The sequence below is a fragment of the Geotrypetes seraphini genome, chromosome 1, assembly GCF_902459505.1.
Source record: "Geotrypetes seraphini chromosome 1, aGeoSer1.1, whole genome shotgun sequence".
NCBI classification, from domain to species: Eukaryota; Metazoa; Chordata; class Amphibia; order Gymnophiona; family Dermophiidae; genus Geotrypetes; species Geotrypetes seraphini.
Genome location: NC_047084.1, coordinates 197,109,298 through 197,125,168, shown reverse-complemented (window position 1 = coordinate 197,125,168; position 15,871 = coordinate 197,109,298). Strand labels below are relative to the sequence as shown.

At 44.3% G+C, this 15,871-nt stretch overlaps 1 protein-coding gene across 3 annotated transcripts in view; it reads left to right on the top strand.

Moving 5' to 3' along the window:
- PDLIM3 (PDZ and LIM domain 3) overlaps positions 1-15,871 on the top strand; it is a 110,343-nt gene that overhangs the window by 80,096 nt on the left and 14,376 nt on the right. The window contains exon 5 of one of the 3 annotated variants that reach the window (XM_033943706.1): positions 9,348-9,614. The exons of the other annotated variants lie outside the window; for them this stretch is intronic. Coding sequence (XP_033799597.1) covers positions 9,348-9,614 — 267 coding nt within the window. The remainder of the gene's footprint in view (positions 1-9,347; positions 9,615-15,871) is intronic. 3 annotated transcript variants of the gene reach the window in all.

The following is a 15,871-nucleotide window of genomic DNA, read 5'->3' as shown; positions in this document are numbered from 1 at the left end:
CTCCGGTGTATAAAGCTCCTGGTAAAATTCCCTAAACCGCCTTTGTATTCCTACCTCATCCGTAAGTACCGTGCCATCTCGCTCCCTAATAGCCAAAATATTACTCCTAGACTGCTGCAATTTGACCCTATGAGCCAAAAGCTTACTAGCCCGATTTCCCGATTCAAAATATTTAAGCTTCAACCTCTCAAGATTAAACTTAATCACCTCATCTTCCAACTTCCCAAGGGCCATTCGGGTTTCCTGAAGCCGAAGCCTCACCTGCGGTCCTCCCTGTCCCCTCTTATGTTGATCCACCAGAGTGCGGAGCGTCTCCCGGAGCTGCAGTTCCTCCTGCTGCCGGGACTTTTTCTTATAGGCTGCTATAGAGATCAATTCCCCCCGTAACACCCCTTTTAAACTTTCCCAGATCGTCATGGGGGAGAACTGATCCACCTTATTAAACTCTAAGAAGTCATAAATCCCCGTTTCCAGTTTTTGTACTATTTTCGGATCTCCCAGCAGGGCATCGTTCAATCTCCAGTACGTATCTCCCCCCCTAGGTCCTCCCCATTTCAAATCCACCCAGAGCGGGGCATGGTCTGACCATCCAATGGTATCAATCTTGGTATCTATCACTTTACCCCCCCACCCTTTATCCACACAAACCATGTCAATGCGAGTGTATACCTCATGTACAGGGGAATAGAAAGTGTAGTCCCGACCCATCCAATGTTGAACCCGCCACCCATCCTCCACATTAAGAACTTCCAGAAATCTCTCCAAACATTTTCTATCCTTCTTAAGTCTATCGCCCCCCTTACCCGTGGAATCCCAATCTGGATTAAGAACCAAATTAAAATCCCCCCCCACCACCACCGGCCCCACCTTAACCGACAAGATCTTAGTCAGAAGGAGGTCGAAAAAGGGACCCTGTTGAGAGTTAGGTGCATATAAATTAACCAACGTTACCCGAGTCCCATCAACAGTGCCCGTCCAGATAATCCACCTCCCTCCTTCATCCCTCCATTCCTTATCTGGGACCACCCGCAACTTGTGGGAGAACAAAATCCCCACCCCTGCCTTTTTCCGCTCCACCCTATTAGAAGCCCAAACCCTCACGGGATACTCCCGAAACTGTACAAGCTTTTCCCCAGCTTTTACAAAATGTGTTTCTAGAACAAAACATATATCAAATCGGAGGCGCTTAACTTCTTTCAACAACAATTGCCGCTTACGTGGCATGTTAAGCCCCTTAACATTCAAACTGCCCAATCTAATTACATTATCCCCCCCCATCCCCGGCTATAGACATCACTCCCATCCCCTCTGCACCTCCCCCCACCCTCTCCCTCCATAGCCTAGTCCCCCCCCCCGTCCCTCCCCCCCTCCCTCCTCCCCTCTCCACCCCAGCTCTCCCCACCCCCCTCCCCACCTGACCCACACTCCCATTCTCCCCACTCCCTCCAAGACTTCAAGTGACTTCACCACCCCCCCATGTCGCCTTTGTGCTACCTCCCGTCCCCACATTCACACCTCATATGCACCATAACCCCCCACCAATCATTCCCCAGATCCTCACCCATACATCCCCAGTCACACTCCCAAAGTCACCACCAGATCAGCATCAAGGTCCAAGACCCAGCAGCGGGTAGTCTCGCCCGCCCGCAGCCAGCCACTCAAGTGTCCGGGGCCGCAGCTGCACTCATCTCGGCTGCCTCTCCGTCCTGTCGAGCGCTCTGCCGTCCTCTCCGTCTCTGGGGCACCGCTTTCCACTGGTACCGCTCCAGCTTCTGCGCCGTCACTTTACTCAGAACAGAATCTCCCATTTTCACCAGACCCTCCTTCAGAAGTACCGCCTGCAGCTCCGTCACGGTCGTCACCCGCTTATGTACTCCATTCAAAGTAACCAGTAGACCAAACGGGAACAGCCAGCGATATCTCAAGTTGTTCTGCTTCAACACCTCCAGCAATGGGCGAAACTCCCTCCTCTTCTGCAAAGTGATGCTCGAGAGATCCTGAAATATCTCCACTTTCAAATTCTTCCAATTGATAACGCCCAGGTCTCTAGCTTTCCTCACCAGACGATCCTTATCCGGAAAATGGTGAATGCAGGCAATAATATCTCTCGGGTAATCCCCATTCTTCGGACCCAGGGTTCGGTGCGCCCTGTCCACTCTCAGGCCCCCAGAAGTGTTATCAGGGGCTCCACCATCTGCCAGCAGGAACCGGCTGAGCTCTTGCACCACTGCCACAGCGTCCCCATACTCTGCTGTTTCCGGAACTCCCCGGATCCGAACATTGTTCCGTCGGGACCTATTTTCCAGGTCTTCCACCTGTGCACAGCAGTCCAGAAGATCTTTCTGGACTGCCTTCACCTGAGTTGTGAGCCCCTGAACCGACTCTTCTTGCTCTCCCAGGCGCTTTTCAGTGTCCTCCACTCTGCCCAGCAAGTCTGCAAAGTCCTGCCTGATCTCTTTTACAGCCTCTTTTATTTTGCCTTTCACAGCCGCCACCTCCTCTTTTATTTCCGTAGCCCACAGTTTCAGGTCGGCTTTCGTAACTGCCGCCGCCGACCCTGCTCGCCGTAGCCTCGGGGAAGCACCGCGCTCCGACTCTTCTTCCGACGCGCTGTCTCCCGACTCGCGCGCGGACAAGCCCGAGGTCCCGCGCACGTGGCGGAGGCCTCCCTGCTCGCCTCCACGCTCCGACATTCTGCCGGGCTCCGCTCGTTTTTTTGAGGGCATCGCTCAAGCGCCCCGAGCTTCCCCCACACTCGTCCGACCTCAGGCTCTCAAAATTCGGCGTCCCGCAACGGGAAAGTAATGCGCTCTGGAGGGGAGAGTCAGAGCAAATTCCCTAACCCTCCATCCTGGATCGTGACGTCACCGGAAGTCCTGGGGGCATTTCTTAAGTCATGTCCTGCCCCTTCTGAAGCAACTTCTGTTTCCTCGAGTGCAGGATGCAATTGAAGTAAGGCTCCAGGACTGGTTGAAGCAGTCTGCTATTGCTGACAAACATGGAAAGAAGAGGAAAGAGAAAAAACCAGCTTGTAGGGTATGAAAGAGGCACTGCACTGTGACTGGGACAGAAGAGCATGTTGCTGGCCCCAGAGGGAGACAGTAAGTATGTGAGTTCAGGCCCCTTATGTATAAGCTGGAGAAAGGGCCCAATGCATGTTACACATCAAATGCATATGACTTGGCAGGACTGAAAATGAGAACAAAACCATACTCTGCTCAGCCTCTCCCTCCTGCTTCAAAGCCACTGCAGTCCTTGAGGACAGACATCGGACCACTGTGCAACTATGACCACACAGTATAGACACAGCAGCCCACATTAAGGGTCTAATTCCTCTAAATGAAACTAATCAGTGTATGCATGCATTGTATTTTCCGACCTGGCTCCTTTACTCTGCTTCATTAGGTCATTTTTCCCTAAGATCCATTGGCCCCATGCTGCTTTGCTAGAAATTCAGTTTTGAGTTTCCAGCCCATGAGGGCGCTCCAATGCAGAACTGATGCCGTGCTCTTGTAGAGTATGCCCTACAGAAATTAATGTGGTGAGTCTTGAAGACCTTCTTTTAAAAGCTCCTGGCCACTTAAGGAATTTGCCCATGTAAGTCACTCGCAATGGCAGGCAGCCACTTGTGTTGTGTTTGGCTCTGGAGTATAGATCCCAGTGTCCCTGGCTCTGTGGCATGTAAGTCTGTGAGTTGCTGCCCCCACATGCCGGCTCGCCAGCACAATGCTCTTGTGAAGTGTGGCAATATTTTTATGGCTTTAATTGATCTGAAAGTGCTTTTCCTCTAAAAGCTATGTTTTGCAGAGAATATATTTTGTTTGCACACTACTGAATGAATTTGGTCCTTCACAAATCACATACGATGCTTATAATCTTTCTATCTAAAATGCATCATAACCAGCCTGAATACAGGCGAAGAATAGAACACTTCCAAGCCTGCTGCTTATGAAACAACTCTCTGATCACCTTAAGAAAAAAGTACCTTTTTCTAATGTTGTAAAATGTAATTTAGAATCGAGCAGGTTAAGAAGCAAACTTTAAATTGCACACAAGCTACACCCTCCTCCTCAGCTTGAATTAACTCAGATCTTTGATATGAATTCAGCATAGCAAGCTTCTTTTTTTTTTTTTTTTACTGCAGCCCCAGCACCTCAACCATGTTTAATGATGAACACATCTCATAACAAATTTCAGTTGCTAGGAAAGCCTTTGTTATCACATGGCAAACCCATTCTTCTGTACACTACACTTGTAGTATATCAGGGTTGGTAGACATTCCTTATGAAATCTGCTTCAGTGAGACTTTTTAAGGAAACCTTAGAATTCTGTTTACACCAGTCCTTGGTACACACCAAGCCATCCAGGCTTTTCAAGATATCCAAAACTAATGATGGGAATACAAATTGATTTACTCATCCTGTCCAAGTTGACAAATAAATAAATATATATATGTATGTGTGTGTATGTGTATATGTATATACAGGATTATTAATATAATTACTCTAAATTTTACTATAAGAAAAAATCATAGTGAATGAAGACCTTCTTTTTAAAAAATTCATTAAGTGAGCAAATGTATGAGGAACCATCATAGCACTTGCATTTTTCCTTGACCACTGCCACCACAATCATTGCATATTCAATACAAGAAAAATATATTTAACATTTGACTTATCTTTAGATATACAGTGATCAGACAGCTGATATCCACAATCCTCCACTCTCGTGCATCAAACGATGAAATATATTAATAACCCCAATGTCAATATGACACTAAACTGTTCAAAGTTGTGAAAACGCATGCGGATTATGAAAAATTGCAGGCGGACCTTAGGAAATTGGAAGACTGGGTGACCAAATGGCAGATGAAATTTAATGTGGACAAATGCAAAGTGATGCACATTGGGAAGAATAACCTGAATCACAGTTACCGGATGCTTGGGTCCACTTTGGGGAGTAGCGCCCAAGAAAAGGATCTGGGTGTCATCGTAGACAATACGATGAAACCTTCCACCCAATGTACGGCGGTGGCTAAAAAAAGCAAACAGGATGCTAGGAATATTTAAAAAAAAGGGATGGTTAACAAGACTAAGAATGTTATAATGCCCCTATATCGCTCCATGGTGCAACCTCATTTGGAGTATTGCGTTCAATTCTGGTCTCCATATCTCAAGAAAGATATAGTGGTGCTAGAAAAGGTTCAAAGAAGAGCGACCAAGATGGTAAAGGGGATGGCACTCTTCTCGTATGAGGAAAGACTAAAATGGTTAGGGCTCTTTAGCTCGGAAAAGAGACGGCTGAAGGGAGATATGATTGAAGTCTACAAAATCCTGAGTGGAGTAGAACGGGTACAAGTGGATCGATTTTTCACTCCGTCAAAAATTACAAAGACTAGGGGGCACTTGATGAAGTTACAGGGAAATACTTTTAAAACCAATTGAGGAAATTATTTCACTCAGAGAATAGTTAAGCTCTGGAATGCAGTGCCAGAGGATGTGGTAAGAGCGGATAGCGTAGCTGGTTTTAAGAAAGGTTTGGACAAGTTCCTGGAGGAAAAGTCCATAGTCTATTATTGAGAAAGACATGGGGGAAGCCACTGATTGCCCTGGATCAGTAGCATGGAATATGGACGACAACACTGCGCTTTGGATGGTTGCAGAAGCTTGACAATCTGATGAGAAGGCGTAGGAGACGCATTGTAATATTGTGTGATAACTGTGCAGCACACAGCAATGACGTATGACTAACCAACATACAATTCATGTTTCTGCCACCAAACATGACCTCTTTGATCCAACTGATGGACCAGGGGATAATAGCCAACTTCAAACGTCATTACAGGTCACTCGTCCTAAGATATGTGTTGGCAGTGATTGATGCAAGCACGGAATCCAGCCTCCGAGCTGCTGAGCTCGTGAGAAAAATGGCAGTGCTCGACTCTTTTCACATGGTACGGGAGGTGTAGAGTCGAGTTTTATCATCAACGATTTCAAATTGCTATCGATGGGCGGCTTCATTCACACATCTGATGAGACAACTGAAGCTGACACTTCGTCTATTGAACTCCCAGTTGGACTCTCGTCACATGAGTTTGAGCTGTATGTTGCCGTTGACAATAATGTTCCTACAACATCTGAAAGCACTAATTCCGATATCTGTACAGTCATAAAGGACACTGCAGACAATCAAGAGTCTGATGATGATGGAGATAGTGTTGCAGTCATCACGATTGTTTCCTTCTCAGACATGCTGAAGTCCCTACACACTCTGCGTTGTTATCTGGAGATAAATGGATGTCACACCTATGGCCAGTTTTACAGCATCAGTAGTCAGATACACAGCCTGAATCGTGCAATCTGCGTGCAGAAAACAATGACAGATTATTTCAGTAGAATGTTGGTTTAAAAAAAGGTTTACAGTGTATTTCATTAGACGGAACAATTCTGATTCTAAAACTGAACCATGTAAAATTGTTTTAATGTGTATTTTTGTTTGGTTTTTTTCTGAAAAAAGTTTTATTGCATTTGACTATAGCGTACTATGATTTTTCATGACTCCGATTAAGCGCACACTCCATTTAAGCACACATGGCGGTCCGGTCCAGAGGCCTTGCAGTTAAGCGGAGTCGACTGTATCCCACTTAAGCAGGTTGCAAAAATACATACAAATTTATAACATAAAACAATCCTTATAACACTTTCAAACAGAATAATTCTTTAAGTCACTGTTTAGTATTCAGTGCTCGATAAAAGGAGATGTTCAAATATTTTTAAAAATCTGTGTTTTATTAATCATCCTCAATTGTCCCATCAAGTTATTCCACAAAATTACTCCTTCCAAGGATAAACACATTTTATTCTCTGATCTCAAGGATCAAGATGATTGGTGTATAGTTACAGCATAAGAAAAATGCCAATATGTATTTTGGTAAATAGCCTGAAAAACTAACACAAACACCTTAAATACAACACATGATTTGATCAGTAACCAATGTAGTTTTCATAAGAAAGGAGTCACATGCTCAATCCTATTACCTCCTAGAATTAAATGTGCTGCAGCATTTTGAATCACTTGCAATGCTCTATCTAGCAGAAAGCATTCCTAGATGCAAAGCATTTCAATAGTCTAGTCTCTGTAGGAGAACACATTGTACTACAAGACCGAAATCATGCAGCATGAGGAGCACCAAGTCTATAAAAGAATTGGATTGCCTTGTTTCTGGTATAGAGCTCTAGAGCAAGCCCACTTCAGCACCTAAAAAGTGATGCCCGTTTACACCAAGTCAATGGCAAACAAAAGTGGGCACGACTAAATGCATCACACAATACGCATTTGATACTGTTCTATAAGATGTGTGCATTGATGGTGAACACACCCATGAGCCATCCTTGCCCCTCCCAAGTATACACTCCCTTTGCTGGTGTGCACTAAGGGCTCCTTTTACAAAGCCGCACTAGGGCCTTAACGTGCGCTAACTTGCCGCACACGCTAGCCACTACCGCCTCCTTTTGAGCAGGTGGTAGATTTCCAGCTAGCGTGTGCTAATCCGGTGCGTGTGATAAAACCGCCAGCGCGGCTTTGTAAAAGGAGCCCTAAGGCACTTAGAGCTGGATTCCATAAATGCCATTCAAAAATGGGTGTCAAAAAAAATTGGAACTAAATGCTATTCTATAAAGGGTGAGTGCCTTATATAGAATAAAATTTAGCGCCAATTCCCACACCCTGTCTTTGGCCACCAGACTTTAACTCTTGCTGAACCTAGTGTAAATGCTGACCCAGTATTCCATAACTACATGTATAACACTTTGGAATTCCCATGTACCCTTTTGAGATGCTTGCTATGGATGTTGAGCACCCTGCCTTATAGAATAGCACACAGAAGCATGGGCAAATTTTAAGGCATGCCAATTGGCATTAATTGGTACCCAATTATTGATGGTTCAGAGCTTGCTAGTCAAATTGTACATGCTAAACCTCAGAAAATACTTTTTCATGGAAAGGATGGTGAATGCTTGAAATGGCCTCTCAGGGGAGGTGGTAGAAACAAAGTGTATCTGAATTCAAGAAAGCTTGGGACAAGTACGTTGAATCTCTAAGGAAGAGGAGGGGATAGTAGATGACAGGTTTAGATAGACTAGGCTAAATGGTCTTTATCTGCCTTCATTTATGTGCTACCTTAGAGTAGTATGCATGCATTAGCACTTATAATTGCTAATATAGGTACTCCATTGTCATGCATGGCACGTGTATCTACTGCATGCATTTCTAGAGTTGCCTTTTTAAATTTCTTCTCTTATGCTTCTGATTTTGGTTACCTTTCTCCCCCTCCTCTGTTCTCATGATGCCCACATTGGTTGACTCCATATAGAGAATGACACGGGGACAAATTTTTTCCTGTCCCTGCAAGAAACTCATTTTCCCATCCCATCCCCGCAAGTTCTTTTCCTGTCCCTGCCCCATTCCTGCAAGGTTCGTCCTCATTTGTACAAGCCTCAAACACTTTAAAATCATAAGTGTTCAAGGCTTGGGGCAGAGATTACAGGAATGGGGCAAGGGATGGGACGGGGGAATTGAGTTCCTGCGGGGACGGGGACAAATTTGTCCCTGTGTCATTCTTTAACGCCACACTCTTAAGTGAACTGTCGGCAATAGTCAGCTGTCTTAGTGCATCAGTCCATGACATGCCAGGCAGGCTCGTTCGGATGGTAGCATACTATATTAAATGCCCAGCAGAGATGCAGTTGTGCTCGGAACTAGAACATATGTTTTCAGGCTGTAAGAGGAGAAGATGAATGTGAGCTTAAACATTTTCCTTCTAAGTTGGCATGGCAAAAATCAACCATTGTATTTCTGGGGAAAAAAACCCATTTAGTTTAGTAAGATGATTTACCTGGATTACCTTTGTTGGCATAGGAGTCACTATTAAAATACGGATGTTTTATTGGTACAGTAGTCAAAAAAACTGACAAGATGTAAGACTGAGGACACTTTTTGTTGTCTTTTTCTTTATAAATTCTCCAAAATGACAGGATCCATGCACACACTAAAGCTACTAAATAATGATATTTTTAAAAAACAAACAAACCTCAATCACCAGTTCTACAACATAGTAAATTGCACAATGAAAATCAAAAGCAGCATTTTGTACTATTCTCTGCAAAACAAAAACTGAAAAGTCAGCTGACTTCCTTTGTTCATATAGTTCCTTTCACCTGTTTCTCTAATCTTGTTAACATTTCTGCACTTTTGTTCTTTCTCCTCTTTTTTTTTTTTTTTTTCCTTATTTGAGATGCTCTCCGTTTTTTCCACTCTTACCTGCCTGTGCCACCTGGCTATTAACACAGTGGATGCAGCACACCTTCCGGCACTGACGCACCTGGCAGTGGCCGCAGCACTCCCTCCACAGCTAGTACTGTTGGTACGATTGACCCTACCGAGCTGAAAATTGCTTCTAAAATTGCCCCTAATGTTCCCTTGGAAATGGAGCTTCCTGGTGTCAAGATTGTACACGCTCAATTTAACACACCCATGCAGCTGTACTCTGACGACAATATTATGGAAACACTGCAAGGCCAGGTTTCTACAATCCTAGGAGAAACGCCTCCAGTGAGGTAATTGCAGTTTGCATGTGTGCAGTGAGTGAACCTGCTTCCAGCATGACCGGCTTCTAAAACATGTCAAAACAAAAAAGGAAAGAATCCTCATGGGATCTACCAGCAAGTAGAGGAGTGATTATGAAATACTAACAGGCAAAGGCAAGCGGTCTTGAATTCTTAAAATAATTCTTTAATTCCAACATGGAAAAACAATGTAGTACAGTGGTACCTTGGATTACGAGCATATTCCGTTCCAGGAGCATGCTCGTAATCCAAAATGCTCGTATATCAAAGCAAGTTTCCCCATAGGAAGTAAGGGACACTTGCTTTGATATGTTTCCACCCCCCACCTTCCTTCCCCCCCCCCCCGAGGCCAGCAGCGCTGCACTCCCCCCACGAGAACCGGCATTGCTCCCCCCGCGAACCGGCACCCTACCCCCCTCCCCCCCGTGATCCGGCAACCCCCCCCCCCAACCCTCTTCTTACTTTTCTGTAGCCTCCGCAGCAGTACCGGCACCAGCATGTCCTGTGCGTGGTGCTGGTGCCTGAAGATCTGCTTCCTGTGCTGGGCCTTGAGAGTTCACGTTCGACAGTAAACTCTCGGGCCTTGCACAGGAAGCAGATCTTCAGGCACCGGCACCACGCACTGACCATAATGGTGCCGGTGCTGCTGCGGAGGCTACAGAAAAGTAGGAAGAGGGTTCGGGTGGGTTGGGGGGACCTCAGGTCGCGGCGAGGGGGGGCCCGATGGCGGCGGGGGGGTGCCGGTTCACAGGGGGGTGCTCGCAAATCGAAGCGCGCTCGGTTTCCGAGGCGCCGATTTTGCGAATGTTTTGCTCGTCTTGCAAAACACTCGCAAACCGGTGCACTCGTAAACCGAGGTACCACTGTATATTTGTGTCACTATTTGTGGCATCAAGAGTGTGTGTTAGTGTGTTTTGAAGGCAGTGCCTGTGTCAGGAGTCACGTCCAATACAATATGGGGCTCATAAAACAAAAATACATCTAAAAACTGGCCTAAATCAGCCCTTGGACGATCAGTAACACAAGTCATCCAAGTGCCGATAAACGAACCGGGTTTTAGAAGTAACTAAAAATGACTTAGGCCTTCACAGTGCTGCTGAATGACCAGAGCTAAAAGGGGCATTTCAGGAGGAGTGTCGATGGCAGGACGTGGGCTGTCCTAGACTTAGTCGTACTGCATGTATAACCAAAAGTTTAACAACACTGCCTAGATGGAACTTGGACGTTATGACTTAGGCCATCTAAAACCAGGTCTAAACCCACAGAAGGTATTCAAATGGACCAGATAAGCACTGCAAACACAAAGTACAGACCCCCCACACACTACCCCAGTGATCACTGACCCACCCCCATAAAAATCATAGTAACAACTTTACATATCTGCCTCCAGAACATCATCGCCTGGTATAGGAAACATAAGAACATAAGAATTGTCACTGCTGGGTCAGGCCAGTGGTCCATTGTACCCAGCAGTCCGCTCTCGCGGCAGCCCTTAGGTCAAAGACCAGTGCCCTAATTGAATCTAGCCTTACCTGCATATGTTCTGGTTCAGCAGGAACTTGCCTAACTTTGTCTTGAATCCCTGGAGGGTGTTTTCCCCTATAACAGCCTCCGGAACAGCGTTCCAGATTTCTACCACTCTCTGGGTAAAGAAGAACTTCCTTACGTTTGTACGGAATCTATCCCCTTTTAACTTTGGAGAGTGCCCTCTTGTTCTCTCTACCTTGGTGGCGTAAGTGGTCTTGGGGGTGGGTTAGTGAACCATGGAGAGGAGGACCCAGGCCCATAAGCCACTCTAATCACTGTATTCATGGTGAAACATGTGCACCCTCCAAACCCTTTTGTACTACCATATAAGTGGCTCCTGCAAAGGGCTATTGGGGTGGTAGATAGGTGGGTCTAGTAGATTCTGGGGGTATTTGGGGGGGCTCACCATGACCTATAAGGGAGCTGTAGTGAGATGTTTATGTGGCCCCCTTTTTGTGAAGTTCACAGCAGTGTCCTGTAAGATACCCCACTACTCTGGTGCCATGTCTGGGTGTCCAGTCCATCTGGCCCCTACTGTGCCCAAAAGGTCTTTTTCTAGGCGTTTGTGACTTAGACAAATTTTTGGATGAAAATGGGGTATAAAGATGGATGTCTTAGTGGTCGGGACGATCAGATGGCTGGACGTACAGTTGGACAATTAAAAAAAAATATATATATATATATAGGACGTATTTTTCAAAAATGGACCTTTTCCCATGTCCAATTTTGGGCAACTTAGGCCCAAAACGGACTTAGACGTTTCTTTTGATTATGCCTCTCCACTTGTATAGACGTCTCTTGAACTTCAGTTTATAATTCCACCAAAAGTCCAAAATTTGTCCAGCAGCACTTCAGTCAAACAAATACTTTTTGGTTCAACTTTGAAGTGGTGCAGGGCTGTGGTTAGACTTTTGGTGGAATTATAAACTGAAGCTCACTACACTATCTGTGTGACATCTCTTGAACATGACTCCTACTGCCAAAGCATGGCTGTGTCGAGTCCACTCTTGATGCCCCAAATATTGTTTTTCCTTGTTGGAATTGAGCTATTTTGAGAATTCAAGACTGATTTTCTTTGCCTTTTTAGTATGTCATCCTCACACCTCTACTATTAGCTTCTAGATAACATGCCATGGAAATAAACTGCATGTTTCAATGGAGGGATTTTAATGAAGAAAGCCTACAGGAATTTGCAAGTGAAATTTTCCTTAGAAAAATTTTTTTTTTTTGCCTAAAACTGCCTACTTCCAAGAAATGGTTTGTATACCGCTATCAAGGATAGTCCTGTTCATTTTAATTTCCCATCACTAAAAATAGTGTGACAAAAACAAATCTCGCAATAAAAATTCAAAACAGATTGGTGTTAAATGCTGAAAGGTACTGTACACTACCTACCAGTCAATAACTGTTGTGTAGAGAATCTAGATTTGCAGACAGTAAGCCTGGAGATACTGTATATAAGACTTAAGGATTGGAAAGCTGTAGTTGTGATATGACATGGAAAGATTGTATGGTGACTAATGGAATGATTCTGGGGCTGTGGGTTTTAGTCAGGACTTGAAATATTGAAGAAAAAAAAGGGGGGCTGATGTACTGCAAGAGTAAGTTTCAAAAAAAGGAAGCAGTGGAAGGTGTAAGGGAACTGAAGACAAGTGGCTAAGAACATAAGGTTACAGAATGAGAATTGAGAGCTGGAATTTATGGAGGCCCTGAGGAGTTCAGGTCTAGAGACAGGAGATGCTCAAAAGCAGTATATGAATCTAAATTGAGAGGAAGGGATGGGTATAGGTAGGGGGGGGAGGAGGAAAGGAGAATAATTGAAAATACTATGCAGTATTCAGTGCCAAGAGGCATTCACTTGTGTTCTAGACCAGTGTTTCTCAACTTCTTTAAGCCAAGTCTAACAAGTATCAACCAAGTACCCCCGCCCAAGCTCAGCCCCAGCCCCATAATAATAGTACTAATTGTAGTGCAATTTCTTCCATTCATTTTTTATATACACATTATAATCTTATTAACAATACATAATGGTAACCACAAAATTAAAAAACACAAAGAACACTGTACACAGAGAAAATTATAATTATCATTTATATTCATTTTTTTCAAAGAGGTCAAAGCAGATGACTTTAAAATATGCAATATCGCCTCAGGAATAGCTATAAAAAAATACAAATATAGTGCAAAATATAGACAGCAGATATAAATTCTCAAAACTGATGCATTTTGATCACTAAATTGAAAATAAAATCATTTTCCCTACTTTTGTTTTCTGGTGATTTTATTAGTCTCTGGTTGCACTTCCTTCAGACTGTGCATCCAGCATTTCTTTCTTTCTGCTTCCTGCATGCTTCCTCTCCTCCGGACCTCATTCCCTTCCCCAACCAACATCTCTCTGTGTCCCTCCCTTGAGTCCAACTTTTCTTCCTCTCTCCTCCACCCCCATTGACAATGTCTCCATCTCTCTCTCACTGTCCATCTGTCTTTCTCTCATTCCCTCCCTTGCTGCAAAGGGAGTGGGGAAAGAGAGAGATCCATGGTGCATTTCTCCTACCCCCTCTACTGCCAAATCCAACATTTCTCCTTCTCTCATCCCCTGGGTCATGTGCAGCATCTTTCACCACTGCCCACTAGCCCCATGCCCAAAATTTCTCCTATCACCCCTCTCCAGCACATGCAACATCTTTCCTTCCATTCCCTCCACAACTATGTCAAAAATTCCTCCCCTTTGCATCCCTTTCAATCTGTCCCATTGTTCCCTCTCCCCGACCATATCCAACATTTCTCCCTCTCATCCTTCTCTTCCCCATGCATCTCTCTCTCTCTCTCTCTTTCTTTCTTTCTCTCTTTCTCTCTCCTCAACAGTTTTCCTCTTGCTTCCTTTCTCCATGTGCACCAACTCTTTCCCTCTCGCTCAGTCATGTCCAACAAATTCTCCCTTTCTATTCCCTCCCTTCTGTATCCCAAGTTCATGCCTCTCCCTTCCTCCATCCACATGCATCTTTTCCCTTCTTTCTTTTCCCTTCCAGCCATGTGCATCTCCTCTCTCTATTTCCTTCCATTCCACTTTATCCATGTGCACCTTCTTCCTGCCTCTTCTTTTCCTCTTCATCCATATGCATATCTTCCCTTTCTCTCCATTCCATAAGAAGCATATAACTTTTCCCCTTCTCATCCAGCTAACCAGCAAGCCTTACCAAGGCAGAAGGAAGCCTGGGTCAGCCAGGGTGGCCCCACAGTCCGGGCAACACCATGCTAACTCCAACGATGAAAAGCCCTCCCTCTTCTGCCACCCTCCCGCTGCCTGTCAGGGAGTCCGGAGTCCATACAAGGCCCGGCACTGGTGCTAGCTTAGCTGACACAGAGCCTTCGAGTCTTATCGCTTTTGAGGCCCTGTTGGTACCGCCCCTCTGATGCAAATATATCAAAGTGGGTGGAGCCATTGGGACTTGGGTCTTCCTGCAAATTTTCACAGTCTGCATGTGTTTTTCAACAGCTTTGAATAGTTTGATGTCATTTGCAAATTTATTCACCTCACTTGTCTTTCCAATTTACAGATCATATATAAATATGTTAAATAGTACCAGTCCCAGTACAGATCCCTATGGCACTCCACTATTTACCCTCTTCCATTGAGAAAAATGGTCATTTAACCCCTACCCTCTGGTTTGTTTGGGGAGGGGGGGTTGTCCGATAATCAATTCTTAATCCACAACTGAACATTCCTCCTATCCCATGAATCTTTAAATTTTCTCAAGAGTCTCTCATGAGGAACTTTAGTCAAAAGCTTTCTGAATACTACATCAACCGGCTCACCTTTATCTACTTTTATTCATACCTTCAACGAAAGGAAGCAATTTGGTAAGGTAAGACTTCCCTTGGCTTGAACTGATCCATTAAACTATGTTTGTCTACGTGTTCTGTAATTTTATTCTTTATAACGGTTTCCCACTATCTTGCTCAGAATTGAAGTCAAGCTTGCCAGTCTGTAATTTCCTGGATCACCCCTGGAAACCTTTTTAAAACTTTGTTACTTTGGCCATCCTCCAATCTTCAGGTACTATGGATGATTTTAATGACCTGGTTACAGATCACTCACAGTAGATCAGCAATTTTAGTTTGAGTTCTTTTAGTACCCTGGGGTATATACAATCCAGTCCAAGTGATTTATCACTCTTTAACTTTTCAATTTGTCTCAGTAAATCTTTCAGGTTCACTGAGATATTTCAGTTCTTCCGCTTCGTCACTCTTGAAAACCATTTCTGGTTCAGGTGTTCAGATGTTCTTTGTTGTCTTATAACAAAGAGGTACAGCATGTATTACTAGCTGTAATAGAGTCCCTCCTTGTAACATAAAGCAATAAAATTATCTTGGAGCAAATAAATATGGAGTTATATGTGGCTTAAAGACTATTACTCCACTATATAGCAGGAAGTTTCCAGAGAACAAGTGCTCAAAATGAAGAACCATAAGCAAATAGTAACAGCCAGCGTACAATGCAAACAGTAAAAGCATTATAAATATGTGTTTTAAATGACTTAAAATAGCAAAAAATAAATAAAGTTAAATAAAATGAGCCAGAATAGCTTAAAAGCACTTCAAAGGGGGGAAGCCAATTGAAACAACCATATCTTGAACAGTTGTCAAGCTAAATACCTGTTGTTTATATGGATGCTTCTTAGAAAAGATTTCACTAACATAAAGGCTCTCGTATCCCCTAT